Source organism: Anomalospiza imberbis, chromosome 25 (genome assembly GCF_031753505.1).
Source record: "Anomalospiza imberbis isolate Cuckoo-Finch-1a 21T00152 chromosome 25, ASM3175350v1, whole genome shotgun sequence".
In the NCBI taxonomy this organism is placed as follows: Eukaryota; Metazoa; Chordata; class Aves; order Passeriformes; family Viduidae; genus Anomalospiza; species Anomalospiza imberbis.
In genome coordinates this window covers 4,223,691-4,237,935 of record NC_089705.1, presented here as the reverse complement: position 1 = coordinate 4,237,935, position 14,245 = coordinate 4,223,691, and the positions used below count along the sequence as shown (strand labels likewise).

General features: G+C 42.1%; 1 protein-coding gene across 1 annotated transcript in view; it reads left to right on the top strand.

Annotated features, from left to right (window-relative positions):
- Positions 1 to 14,245, top strand: part of LOC137462348 (zinc finger MYM-type protein 4-like) — a 39,867-nt gene that overhangs the window by 5,897 nt on the left and 19,725 nt on the right. Inside the window, exons 2-9 of the mRNA XM_068172587.1 lie at positions 5,107 to 5,149; positions 5,547 to 6,074; positions 7,615 to 7,682; positions 8,249 to 8,419; positions 11,101 to 11,179; positions 11,908 to 12,160; positions 12,737 to 12,911; positions 13,021 to 13,233. Coding sequence (XP_068028688.1) covers positions 5,107 to 5,149; positions 5,547 to 6,074; positions 7,615 to 7,682; positions 8,249 to 8,419; positions 11,101 to 11,179; positions 11,908 to 12,160; positions 12,737 to 12,911; positions 13,021 to 13,233 — 1,530 coding nt within the window. The remainder of the gene's footprint in view (positions 1 to 5,106; positions 5,150 to 5,546; positions 6,075 to 7,614; positions 7,683 to 8,248; positions 8,420 to 11,100; positions 11,180 to 11,907; positions 12,161 to 12,736; positions 12,912 to 13,020; positions 13,234 to 14,245) is intronic.

The following is a 14,245-nucleotide window of genomic DNA, read 5'->3' as shown; positions in this document are numbered from 1 at the left end:
AGGTGAAACCATCACATGTAGAGCTGCTTCCTTCTCAAATCCATGATTTTTTGTGTGAATGGGAGAAGAGCTTGGATCCTCCTATGGTTTTTGTAGGTATAGATTAAACCCACCGATATTCCGGAAAGAAATAAGGCTCTCTGCGACTTCTGTGTGTTTGACAAACTCATCTTGGCTCCATATATGTTGGTAACATATGCAGGTTCTATGTATGTGCTGGGTGGGTATGGAAACTATAAGGTTTGTTTGGAATTGGCCTGTAAATATTCCAAAAGCTCAGGAATATCAGAAAAGCCTGGTGACAGAAAGGGACGATAAAATTCCATGCTGAACTGCTCCCTGTGATTTCTGGTGAATGATCCAGAATTCTTAAAACACAGAAATGAAAGGGGAGCAGCACATGCCTAAATCTTCTGTCTGGACACTTAAAAATAGAAGATGTGTAAGTGAGATACAAGGTACAACTGTATTTCTTGAACAGAATTCCCACAAGCAGCTGGGAAATGCCTGCTTTTTTACACGTTTGGGATTTGCCTTTAAAAACTCCCATCACCATCTCCACTGTATTACCCTCAGACCAGATTAACAACAATCTTTTCAGGTGTTCAACATGGCTCAGGAAAGCCTCAGAGACAGCCACCCTGCCGAGCTCACGCTATCCCTGTCCTCAGAGGGACTCGGAGCCTGTCCCCAGGCAGGAAGGTCCCTGGCGGTGCCGGGGGTCCCGGAGCCGGCTAGGGGGGGCTCTGCCATCCCGGCCGCGCTCGGCTCTATGGCTGTGACCCCGCCAGTTTCTCTTCCTGCCGCAGCCTTTCTTTTCCTGTGGCAGGTATCTGCAGCAGCCTGGCTCTTTGTTACCCTGTCTCTTCCCTCCCCAGGTGCTCCGAAGGTACGAATCCGTAGGGCTGGCCGTGTTTCAGGGGGAGGCAGCTCCGGCAGGACCCGCTGCGTAATTCTGTGCGTGCCGCGGAGTTCTGCGGTGGCAGAGGTGCAGCGCCGTTGGCTGCCTGCCTGGCATCCCTGCCTGGCATCCCTGCCTGGCATCCCTGCCAGGGCTGGGTCATGTGGAAAAGGTCAGGGGATGCTTCCTGAGCTCACCCCACCTGCCTCAAGAATAGCGACTGAAATTTCAATTCCTTTTTGATTATTTTTTTGGTTTCGAATGGTGTCTTGTCAGTTGAATGAATGCTGGAGTGGGGGTTATGCTGTGCATAGAGGGACAAGGAAACTACAGACAAACTGACTGTAGTTTTTATTTCTGTAGTTATTATTTCTGACTGTTTTTAATTGCAGTTCTCTTTAACATCTGCTTCTTTTCCACAGTTTGCTTATGGGTATATTAAAATCTAGGAACAAACTTCAGAAGCTTACTAGAAAGACATTCTGTGTGTGTAAAGTAGTTACACTGTTTTGTTTATTTTTAAATGGAATTCTCTGTTTTGCATACAAAGCAGTACTCTAGCCATAGGCAGCTTCTCTCTCTATATTGCACAAAAATAATCAATGAATTGTTTGATTTATGGATGCCATGGCAGTGTTGAACACCGTGAAGGTATGGATCAGCTTTTAGTTATTTCAAATTAGCACATAGTATTGAAGTGTAAATATGTGTCCTTCTGTCCCCTGCTCCCAGCAAAGGCAGGTTAGTGCTGAGGCTGTGACACTGCTCCCTTAGAGTCTCATGTACATCTATAAAAAAACAGTGACATATCTGGTGGAATTGTGATTTTTGCTATAAAAGCAATGCTGTCCTTTTTTTTTTTTTTTTTGAGTAGTTACTTTTTAGCAAGTCACATGTCTTTCAGAAATACCTCATTGTTGTGTCACCATTTCTGAATTCTTGTTTCATTTCATTCATTCATTTATTTGTTTTTTACAGCCTGAGTAGGCAGAGCACCACTTTGTGTGCAGTGCTAGCTAATGAGGCAGTAACTAAAAAGGTATAGCCTAAAACATTGAATTTCACTAATACCAAACTTAAACTGTTCTGTATTAAACTCTTACAGAATTAAATGATGAAAAGCACCAAGAACTTTTATTTTCTGGCAAATATTTGCCAAGGTGATTTAATGAAGATGGTTTAGAATATTGTATTACAGAGTTTTGTTTTACAACTGCAAGTATGTTTTGAGGACTGAGTTGAAGAGTTGAAGCCTCAGTATTTGAACAGAAAACTCGGTTCCTGAGACTTTCCTTTGGCAGTTATCAAAGACCTAATGAGGGGTGTTGAGGTACCTTTCTCCTTAGATCTGGCAAAAGTGACCCAGAGGAAATGCCATCAGTTCCATGTTTGCCCCTCAAGTACTTTTGCTCTACTTCTCACTAAATCTTGAAAAATCTGAGCAGAAGAAACAAAAGGAATTAACAGCAATGAAAGGAGGAAGCATGAGGACTGGAAAGAGGGAATTGCCTTGCAGAACTGTAATAGAATAATATAGAAATAGTAAGTTGAGTGGTGTTGTTCACATTTCTGGGTGATACAAGACTGTAATCTAGTTAAAAGCTAATGTACACGATTTATTAAAGTAATAACATTTTTGTAACTGGTGATACACAAAATTTCCTCCTGAGATGGCATTAAACAAGACTGTAGTGACATTGGGGAAGGAACTAGAAGTGTATAACTGAGTAAATACCCCACGTTCATGCTGAAAAAAAAAAACAACTCTAATTTCAGGAACAGTCCAGTTATAGACTTACAGAATGAGTAATTTGTTGGGTATATATATATTGATGTGTATGTAGATACATATGTGTACACACACACGATCATCCCAACACTTTTCCTGGTTTTCTCCCTTTGAATTTACACTATGTGGGAGTTGTGATGCTGTTCATAGTCAGCAACTAGATGGTGGCTTAGATAAGGCTGCTGGTATTGTCAGATGCTGGAGTTCTTGGTTTATAAATATTTCCAGGGAAAGCTTTTGACCACAGACACAGATCTTCCTCTGTACTCAAAAACCTTTTGAAAGAAGAAGATATCCAAGATGATCTTTTCTTTTCATATCCTCACAAGATAATGAGTGAAGAAACAAGGGTTGTTTTTTTTTTTTTTTTCCTAGGATGACCTTGTGTTTGGGAAGTGTCTTGGGTTCTTTCCAGGTAGATTGTAAATGTTTTCCAGCCTCTCCATAATGTTTACGGGAGTCCCTCATGCTCTTGCAGGTGGCCCCTTGTGCTGACTTGCCTGTTAGTGTTTCTTTGAATGAAGCAGAGAAATACACACTGCAAAATGTATCTCTTGGTAATACAAGCATTCCTGGGGTTGTCAGCTGTTGGCAAAAGATTTCTCCCTGGAAGGGCAGAAGGAATACCTAGGGTTTGGGTGTGTAAGGCAGCCAGGGTTGTGTAGGACCTGGAATACTTTCTCCCTGGTACTTTGTGTCTCAAAAGAGTTAAAGAACTACTTTGATACATATCTACACTGAGAAAAGGATGAGCTCATCTCAACTGAAAACTCCCTTCATCCTACCATCAAATTCTGTTGTGACATTTTTGGAGAGGACAGAGAATTCCTGACAGGAAGCAAAAAAGGATCAAAAAAGGGTCATTGTAGAGTCAACGACCTGGGCTATTGTTTTTGCCTCCAAAAACGTAATGCTCTGATATTATTATCAAATGGCAACAAGTTCCTTTCCATGTTCTTCTCTAAAAGCAGCCCACCTCTGCTGTCCCTGTCCTCAGCAGCTTGTATGAGCACTTAGTATATCCAGTATTTATGGGGATTAGTTTTACACCTGTGTAAACTTAGTTGATTGTTAATGAGCTTCTAGACCAACATTAAACTTCCCTCTTCCAGACACTCCTGAGATCATTACAGCAGGAACAGAGCTCAGGCCTTGCAAACTTTCCTGGGAGGTGTTTCCTTACTCTTTCCCTGTAGATAATTACATGGAGAAGACTTGCATTGGCTTTGTGAAACTGTAACCTTTTTTTTTTTTTTTTTTTGGGTTCTGTTTTACTTTTTGCTTTGGTTCTGTTTTACTTTTCCAGCCTCATGTGTCTGCTCAGAGAAACTAGAAAGTTCTGGTGCAGTATCCAACTGTCTTGATGCCATGCTGGACATGTCCTCTCTATTCCATGTGTGTCCAGTTAAGCTGAAGGAGCTACCTTGTCTTTGCAGACCTGCAAGTGGTATTGGAAAGGGACATTTTGCCATCAAATGACCTCTGTGACAGTCTGTTGTCATCCTTTCCTAGAGCTGGCTGCTACCAAACTGATAGCTCCCATCACAATCCTGAGAAATTCCGGATTTATCAACTAAATGACTTGAGTTAAATGAAATTAGGGCTCATCCCTTTGCTATCAAATCCCATTACTTTCCCTAAGATGGCTTAAGAATTGCAGTGTGAGCAGGATCTACCAGGAAAGAAGTGTAGAGCTGGCAACGTAGAAAAAGGAGAGAGGGCTTAAATGAATTACTGTTATCTCTTGGGCAGAAAAGAAGGTTGCTAATGAGTTGGACATTCTGAAGGAAACTTTAATTATCCTTCTCCAGGCAGCATCCAAACATGCCACCAACTTCCACATCTGTCAGAGGATGTTTAATGCAGACAGATGTTTGTGCAGCACTCAGTCAGCATCCAGGTCTTCTGTGCTTACACTCACACTGACACTCGCTGTGTTGGGAAGTTAAGCATTGTATTTCCCTGTTCCTGGAAAGGGGGAAATTCCCTGTAAGAGAGGTGAAACCCTTGGGCCTTGTGGAGCTCATGGCAGTGGGAGCTGCCCGTGCTCCTGGTTTTCATTTATGATGTTCAGAGGGAATGAAGGCTCATGGAGTATCAGGGCAGAATCTGTGGCCTTGACCTGGTACTGGTATCCCAGGTAGTAGAGAAAATTGACATTCCTTTCCCTCTCTCCTCTGGGAAGCAACACTATTTCTAAATTTTCCTTGTGTGCCTTTTCTATGTATTCTGAACTCATTAGGGTTAGTGTGGCTTCTCAGTGATGTAACAGTCTTAATTCATAAAAATTTGCTTGGGGCAAGGAAGGAGGAGGAGGAGGAATTGTGATCCTTCTGCTTGGTTTTGACCAGATACTTTTTAGCAAAGTACATGGCAGCTGACCAAGACAATGACACAGTGCTTTCCTTTTTTACAGTTTGAAGATAAATCTGATGCGGTATTTGATATTACAGAAAAATGTAAGTATTTCTATTTATTCTCTAATGTCATAGTTTCACAAAGCCTTTCTTGGAAGTGTCATTGCTGCTGAACAAGACTGTCTTGCCCTCGTCCCAGCCCTTCCTGCTCATTCCCTCCTGCATTGCCTTCTCCACGAGTGCTACAAGTGAGGTGAATGGAAATTAATGTTTTTTCTTTCTTTGGTTAGTTTTACTCAGTTCAGCTTCTGCTTCAGAGTGGTGAGGGCGACTGAACCATTTCTATGTCAGCAATGTTTTCACAGTAATGTTGGCCCAAGAAGGATGAGAATATTCAAGGAATTGCAGCATCAGCCAGATTAGGACACTCACACTTCTCCTTTGTTTCACATGAAATTGGTCAATTTTCTGACAGTTCACTGGGATTTTTTCCCCCTAGGTGGTGAAATTCTGGATGCAGAGATGTCTGAGGATGCTGACCACAACTTAACACCCTCCCTCGACAGCTTGTCTTATGGAGTACCGAATCGAGCAGGACCTGAGAATTCACTGCAGGGTGATGATCATGATTATTTTCTGAACTCTGGGGATCTTGCAGGCATACCTGTTGTTGGGAGTGACAACGAAGATGATCAGAATTTCACTCCAAAAGACACTCTTTCTTCAGCAATTCATGATGAAGATCATCTGGAAGAGGGCAAGAGAGTTGCAGATCATGAACTGGACAGTGAAAAAGAAATTCAGGTTCAGAATGCAATCCAGAAGGATCTCACTTCCCCCTTTGAGCAGGGCCCTGTATTTAAATCACTTCGAAAAGATTTTAGCATAACACGAGATAATGGCAAAGAGACTTTTTCAGCAAAGGACAAGAATAGAGAAGGACATTTTCAAGAACGTGAAAAACGCTTGGAAAAAATCCCTAAAGATATGGATTCTAGATTGAAAAGCAGTTTTCTTGACAAAGCAGGTAACTGTTGACATAATAGACCTGGCTGCCCAGCAAAGAGGAAGAAAGAACTAGAGAGAAATCAGCAGTAGGGCTAATTATTAAAAACATCACCTTGTTGAAGAGAACAGGCAGAGCTGTGTGTAGGGGAGCATTTTATGAAGAACCCTGAAATCCAATGACCTCTGTGTTAGGAGAAGGATTTGCAAAGGGCTTGGCAGTGTCAGGGAGGTCTCATCCTCCACAGCTTGTTACAGAGCCTCAACATAATGCTTTGTTGTTGTGGTTTCCTAAACCAAGCTGCGTGACAATTCAAGCTTCCTTTTGGTTTTTCTCACTGTTTTTTATAGACCATGGAGCTTCTTAAAAGAAAGGTGATGAAGTTTAGGTGAAGTTGATGGCCAGTAAAAATTTTTCGAGCAAAGCACCAATTCTTCACTAATGCCTAGGCATTTAAAGCAGTATGGATTTGATAGTATCAGGGAAAGGCTTGTTAGAAAGGAGTTAGTGTCTGCAGGAACTAAGCCAGAACATAGCTTGAAATCTGCTTTCCCTGGGAGACTGCTCCCCTTCTTCCTCAAATACTTGTGTCTTGGACTTCATCCAGCCAACATGGAGAGAACCAAAGATGCCTCAAATCCCTTTTTCATTTGACAGTCTCCATAATCTTGCTGCCCACACACTTATTTTTATCTTCCCAAGCTCTGAAAGTTACAGCAGAACAGTGAATGAAGGAGTTAAGAATAACCAAGCAGGAACACATGGTTTAATCTTATTCAGCAGAGGGAGGGTGAGCCAGCACGTGAGGGACTCCTGGCTGCTTGTTCACATTCACAGCTTACAGTTCTGAGGTTTAAACTTTATATGTTCAGCAACAGCATCTTAAAATCAGTGCTTCCAGGTGGCACCGATGATAGAGAAACAATAAAGATATCTTTTAAAATAAAGAAAAGTTACAGATGTATCTCTACTTTAACCTTCAGCTAGAAATCAAGGGAAGAATGTTTCTGTGCATAAGATGTATTTCAGAAAGTTGTAAATACCTACAGTTAAAAGATCAGGTAAAGTAGTCAGTATTTGAAACCAGAATGATAAATGTTCATGGTAGCATCCAGTACCTAGGCAAATCCAACGTTTTTAAATGATATATTCTAAAAAAGCAGAAGATGCTATTTCCTGAGAAGAGGGGAAAAGCAAAAGATCAGAACAGCAAAGAAAAGGCTGGAAGATGTTGCTCTGAAAAGTATTTTGTGATGTAAATGTCAAAACAGGGGAGTTCAGAACCTGCTGAGGTGTGGAAAATCCTGAATGAAGAATTTGCATCGGAAATTTGCAACTATTTTGCTGGAATGGGAAAATAATGACCCACTAGAACAACTTAAAAAGAATCAATTCTCTTTAGGGATTACCACCTTACCTACAGGGAGGAGAAAGGGAGTAGTTTAATAGTGGTGAGGTGCTGTCAGACACGGGTTGGGGAGCAGGATGAGACTCTGATAGTTTTAAAGGAAATGCATTGGAACCTGTATTCATTTCTATTTAATGTATATGTTTTCCTCAGTTCATAATCAAGTAGAAGAAACATTACGGACGCAGTTAGCGCCACAAACTCCAGAAACTAACTTCAGGGTAAGCTATAGATCTTTCAACCACTTTTGCAAGTGCAGCGATATGCTGGAATAATTCAAAATACGTATTTTGTATTTGAGTGTAAATTTGAGTGTGAAGGAAACTGATCTTCTGACTCTTAGTCATCTTTGCTACTTAAACAGTACATATAATTTTGTAAAAATTTCCTGAGCCTCTCTTTGGATTGAGGATTCTTTTGGTAGCCACTTTCCTGTTCAGCATGGTTGGAGTGACCGGTGAGCCGAACCTACAGCTGGATGCATCCACCTGACCTGCTGCCTTTTTTCCACATGAGCCAGGGAACAGCTGTATCCACAAGAGACACTCCCAAACAACCAACTTACAGAGCTGGGTGTCTTCTGCTTTGGCCAGAGGAGTGGAAAGCATTGGGGGTGGGATGAGAGAGGGGGCTGCAGGGAGGTTGAGGCAGCAGCTGCTGCCCAGCATTTCTCCCACCTTGGCAGGACCCAAATCTCTTGGTCTGCAACACAAACTCCCCTTGGCAGCAGCCCAACTCCTCATGGCAGATGCAGGAGGGTGAATTCTTTTTCATATTATTGTTTCAGGAGTCTAGCTACCTATTTTCTAGTAAGGAATCTATTGGACAAGAGCTGGGGAATTCCTTTGCACCAAATATTAGAATTAAGAAGGAGCCTTTGGATGACGAATATGCTAAAGCTATGGCCCCACAGCAGGGACTATTAGACAAAATTAAAGATGAACCTGGTAATTCTGAGGTAAGTTTCCCATTGCATTTCTCATTTTGGTCTGACAGCTGACCGCTTAAGCTGAACAAACATTCAGCCTTTATTTGGTTTGTTGACCGAAATTTAACTTGGAAGAACATAGTTTAGTAGAAGGATTTTTCCCTCTTACACTACTATGAAACCCACCCCCCCTCAACTTTTTGATGTCTTGTTACCTTGTCTCTGAAAATGTTTTTCTTTTCAGTTAGAAACAAAGCCAAGTGCTCTAAAATTTCTGTAACTAAATCTGTGGCAACATAGACACTTTATCTAACTAGGAAATAAACTGTAAATCACATTTTGTTAAATAACTTATGAGTGGTCACAATTAGAGATATGAATTAAAGCAGCTGTTGCTGCTACTTCCTTCTTAAAAGCTGCCTTTGCAAGCACAGTAGTTCTTGTTTTAAATTAACACTTAAAGGACTTAAAATATTTAAGTACTTAGACATCAGTGGAGTCAATTTAAGTATATGTTTAAGTGACTTTCTCATTCGAGACTGACACTTTTTATGATGATGCAGGTAAAACTCAGTAACTGCAACCTGGAGAAGGCCTGACCTATGGATTGAGCAGTGCTGGGACCAGGGTTGCTGAGCTCCAGCCAATCTCTGTGCCACTGGTTTGCTGTGTGACACCAGGGGAAAGAGCTGTGCTGCAATTCTTGTCTCCTCACTGCTCATATCTAGGTTACACATCAGATTTTATATGTTAAAGGTGTGCAAGACTTCCCAAAATGATGCATCCCTTTGCACCAACACGGGAGTGTTGGTGTTCTTGTGCAGGTGTTAGTTTTTAGCATCAGTCTTTGTCCTTCTGCTGAACCTCCTCTGCTCTCCGGGCCTGTCTTCCCAGCATTTTCCTTCTTTTCCCATAATACTCTCAATTTAAGAAGTAAAATATTTGCAACTTCAGATTTTACTGTCCTTCTGATTTGTTCAGTCTCTGTGGGATTGTTTGGGTTTATTTTTCCTTGAACCTGTAGAATGTCAAACCACGTGTAGATTAGTTAAATCTGTCTCTTCTTTTGTCCTCCCAAGATGGCATCTGCTGTGTGGATTTGTGTGGAATGCAAGGCGAGATGTCTGTGGTTATCAAAGATCATATTAATAAGTAAAAATGAAGACTTGAAGAATTTAAATGTCAAATATCGTATGGTTCAAAAAATTCCTTCCTGGAGTAAAATCCTGTGATTATCAACTCTGCCTGATACTGGAAAAGTAGGAGAACTGAGTTCATTTTGTTTTGCTTTAGATTGGAATTACTATGGGGGGGATTTTATGGATTTTTTTTTTATATTTCCTGAAAGATAATAGCATTTCTTGCTGTAACCAATAGTTGGAGCTGAAGGTTTTTGGCTTTCAGCACTGTTATGCTGCTGTGAAACTGCTTGATCATGCACAGTTGATGTCAGGATTTGCCTCCATTTCTTTTCCTACTCTTGACTAATGATACAATTGCAGTTAAAGTGCTTAAAAAACTGTATGTCTGCAAATGATTAATTTTTAAATGATAATAAAAATGGTGCTTAAGAATCTCATCACAGCATGCTCATACCCAGCTTCAAGCTTCTCTGCCTGAGATTTGATTGTTTCAGTCTGATGGTTCACATGGTCAAGGAATACCACTGCCTGTCTCCTGGGAAACATATTGAGAAATAGTTTGGTTTTCCAGTTTTCCCACAGGAGTGAGAGGAGTGCTCAGTTTGAGCACGTGCTCAGTGGAGGTTGTTGTGGGATTTTGGGAGCTGGTGGAAGCTGGGGGAGCATCTCACTGCCACTGGGAAAGGGAGAGCTTCCTTTTGCTTAGTGATTCTGAATTGGTTTCCCTGGCAGCCAGGCAGCAACTGTGAATTTAGCTCAGTCATAACATGACATCATGCTTCACTACTCCCAAACGACTGTAAGTAGGCTAAATCTTATCATCTCTGTAGTTCCAAGAGATTATGTTATTCAGCCTATTAAGATTTACATGTGGAGTGTTCCAAGCTGCTTTCTGGCTCAGATTTCTTGGGAGAGCAGGGGCAGGAAGCGTGCTGTCAGTGTGAATAGCTGCTGGGGACTAAGCCAGTCATTTATAGCATGTCAGCTATTCCACCAGCAGCTGTCCAGGGATTTTCTCATCCTGTACCAAATGTGAGGTGATTCCCCTCGTGCTGGAGCTGGGACTGTGATGGTCTGGCCCTGGTGGTGCCAGCCTTGGTCTGCTGCAAAGCTTGGCTGCTCCAAGGTCCTAACTCCTGGTTAATACAGAATGCTCCCCTATGAGGACCCAGCTCTATTTCATTGCTATCTTCCTTTATGTGAAGATAAAACTTCTTTCCCAGAACAGGGGCAAGGGCTGGCTGCAAAAGCACTTCCAGCTGGAAAGGTTGAATGGCAAGCGGAGATTTCCTTAAGCTTTGGCTAAATTCTGAGGTGTCTTGGAGTGCAGCTGGAGAGGGGGATGCACCAGGCAGCCCCACCTGTCCATTTGTGTCCCCTCAGGTGTGGTTTGCTGTGGAGCTCTGAGCAGGAGCTGTGTGTGGTGCTCACTTGTCACCCAGCCTTCGGAGCAGGCTTAGGAAACCCACTCTTCCCTGAGGTTCAATGCAGCATTGTGAAAGAATGGAATCATGTTACCTGTTATTACATGTGTGTATTTGTTCTCCTTTTCCTTTCCCTTTGTTTTAGGAGTACGGCCAGCAGCCAAAATCTCAGGAAGGGGAGCTGAAAATCAGTGCTGTATTTTCAGTCAGTGGCAATCCTCTTGGTAAGGAATAGGCAAGACTAATTTCATTTAAATCTGTAAAATATGTCACCTTTGCAAATAGTCTTGCAGGTCACTCTGCATTTCATTTGCTGTGTCTGATCCCAGTAGGAATGAAGAACTAGTTTGGTTTAGAAAGAAAGAAATTGAGATTATAAAATAATTGTGGTTTTGAGGCATAGGAAAGTTGAATGTGAAATGCATAGGAGAACTGAATGTGTTAAATAGTCTTAAGCTGAAGGAGGGCAGATTTAGATTAGGTCTCAGAAAACAAATGTTCCCCTGTAAGGGTGGAGAGACCCTGGCACAGGGTGCCCAGAGCAACTGTGGCTGCCCCTGAATCCCTGGAAGTGTCCAAGGCCAGGTTGGACATTGGGGCTTGGAGCAACTTGGGATAGTGGAAGGTGTCCCTGTTCATGGTAGGGGGTGGAATGGGATGATCTTTAAAGTCCCTTCCCACCTAAACCATTCTGTGATTCCATGAGAGGGATGTTAAAAGTGCATTCTCCATCTTCAGAAGCTTACAACTTTTTAGTTATAAAAACCTGCTATGCAGGAAACCAGCACAGGGCATGTATTTGTGGAGAGTTCATCTGCTATTTGATTCTCCTCTAGACCCTGGCAATCCAAATAAAGCCATGAGTCTTGTGCTTGTCCCTGCACACCAGTGAGTTCTTTGTAATGGATCTGTAACACTTACTCTGTGTTTTCTCTGTGTGGTTTTTTTTTAGTTCCACAGCTGTCATCAGGTTTCCAGCCTGCTGTGGCATCCTCTGGCATGAGTAAAATGCTACCCTCAGTTCCAAGCACAGCTGTTCGGGTTTCCTGTTCTGGCTGTAAAAAAATCCTGCAGAAGGGGCAAACTGCCTACCAGAGGAAAGGCTCAACCCAGCTCTTCTGCTCCACACTGTGCCTCACTGGATACACCATTCCAGCTTCTCGCCCACCAGCTTCTACCAAGAAAACCTGCTCAAGCTGCTCAAAGTAGGACAATGCTTTCATTTGTTCTACTAATAATTGATATTCAAGCAGATAATGAAAGGCTTCAGTTCTGTTCTTGTGCTTCTCGCTGTGTCGGAAGCACTGCTCCTCTTATGTTTTCCTTCAAAAATTGGTGGCTGATGCTGTTCCTTGTTAATTGGTCTGTCTGCTTGCAGTTCCATTTCCTTAATTGGGTTTTATACACACATAGATTTAAAAGCCTCTGTGGTACAGAACACATCTTCTCTTTCTTTGATTTAAATGAGCCAAATATGAAAAACTGTATTTCAAAGGGTCCCACATCTTCCTGCCATTTCTAAATGTCATTGCACTCTCAAAATTACTAACTAGAGTACATTTTCAGAAAGTATTTTATGCATTATTTCTGCTATAGAAAAATAGATTTATGAATCCCTAAAATGAAGTAAAACATGCGTGAGTTAATGTATTCCAGGTTTTAATTAAATGGATCCACCCTCTCCTGGAGAATGTTTCGTCTCCAGAATAAGGAAGAACAGCAAGTTGACATGAAACCCACATTAATCCTTCTTCTCTGTGTTTGTTTTTCTTTTTCCATAGAGAAATTCTAAACCCAAAGGACGTAATCACTGCCCAGTTTGACAACACAGACTCCAGTAAGGATTTCTGCAGCCAGTCTTGTCTGTCCACATACGAACTGAAAAGGAAACCCATTGTCACTATCCACACCAACAGCATTTCCAGCAAGTGCAGCATGTGCCAGAAGAATGCAGTGGTAATTTCCATTTTCCTCATGTGAATTTCTTTAGCTCAGCACAGCTTGCTGTCTCAGAGATGAACACACATATTCTTCCTGTCCTTGCTGTATATTCCTTTTCTTCCAGATCAGGCACGAGGTGAATTACCAGAACGTGGTGCACAAGCTCTGCAGCGACGCCTGTTTCTCCCAGTTCCGCGCGGCCAACAACCTGACCATGAACTGCTGTGAATATTGTGGAGGATACTGCTACAGTGGCTCTGGCCAGTGTCACATCCTGCAGATAGAGGGACAGTCCAAAAAGTTCTGCAGTTCCATATGTATGACAGGTTACAAGCAGGTACATGTGATGGGACAAGGGGGGATGGATTCCCACTGCCAGAGAGCAGGGTTAGATGGGAAATGAGGAGAAATTCTTCTCTATAAGGGTGAGGATCCCTGGAAGTGGCCAAGGCCAGGTTGGACACTGGGGCTTGGAGCAGCCTGGGATAGTGGAATGTGTCCCTGCCCATGGCAGGGAGTGGAACAGGGTGGGCTTTAAGGTCCCTTCCAACCCAAACCATTCTGGGATTCCTTGATTCTGTATTTGAACAAAATACTAAAAATAGAATCCATCTAACTTTTAATTCGATTTTAGGTGTTTTAAGAAACACCCAGTTTACTGGTTGATTATTTCAGTTGCTGTATTGGTCTAAAGTAACTGCTTTTGTCATTTCAAGAATAACAGAATCATTAAGGTTGGAAAAGCCCTCCAAGTTCATCAAGTCCAACCTTCAACAGTCTCAAAAGAGGACACAGTCTCAAGCTGTGCCAAGGGAGATACAGGCTAGATTTAAGGAAGAAGTTTTTCACAGAAAGAGTGGTCAAATACTGGAATCATCTGCCCAGGGAGGTGGTGGAGTCACCATCCCTGGATGTGTTTAAAAAAAGACTGGATGTGGCACTTGGTGCCATGATCTAGTTGAGGTGTTAGAACATGGGTTGGACTCGATGATCTAAAAGGTCTCTTCCAACCTAGAAAATTCTGTGAAATTCTGTGAAATTCTGTGAAATTCTGTGAAATTCAGCCAAATACCCAATGCCCACTAAACCATATCACAAAGTGTCACAGGTCAAAGTAGGTTTTGAACACTTCCAGGGATGCTAATTTGCTGCCTAATCTTTGCCCAGATGTGTTGCTCTGTTTTTTTCTCACCACTGGACCAGAGAATTCCAGTGTGGGAGAAGACACAATGGGACCCCCCCCCAAGCAGCAGCCTCCTGTGACTATTTTCAGCCTTGAGATGCTCCTTAAAGAGTATTCTTTATTACATTGTAGCCTTTGAATTAAGTGGAAAGGAAAAGTAATAATT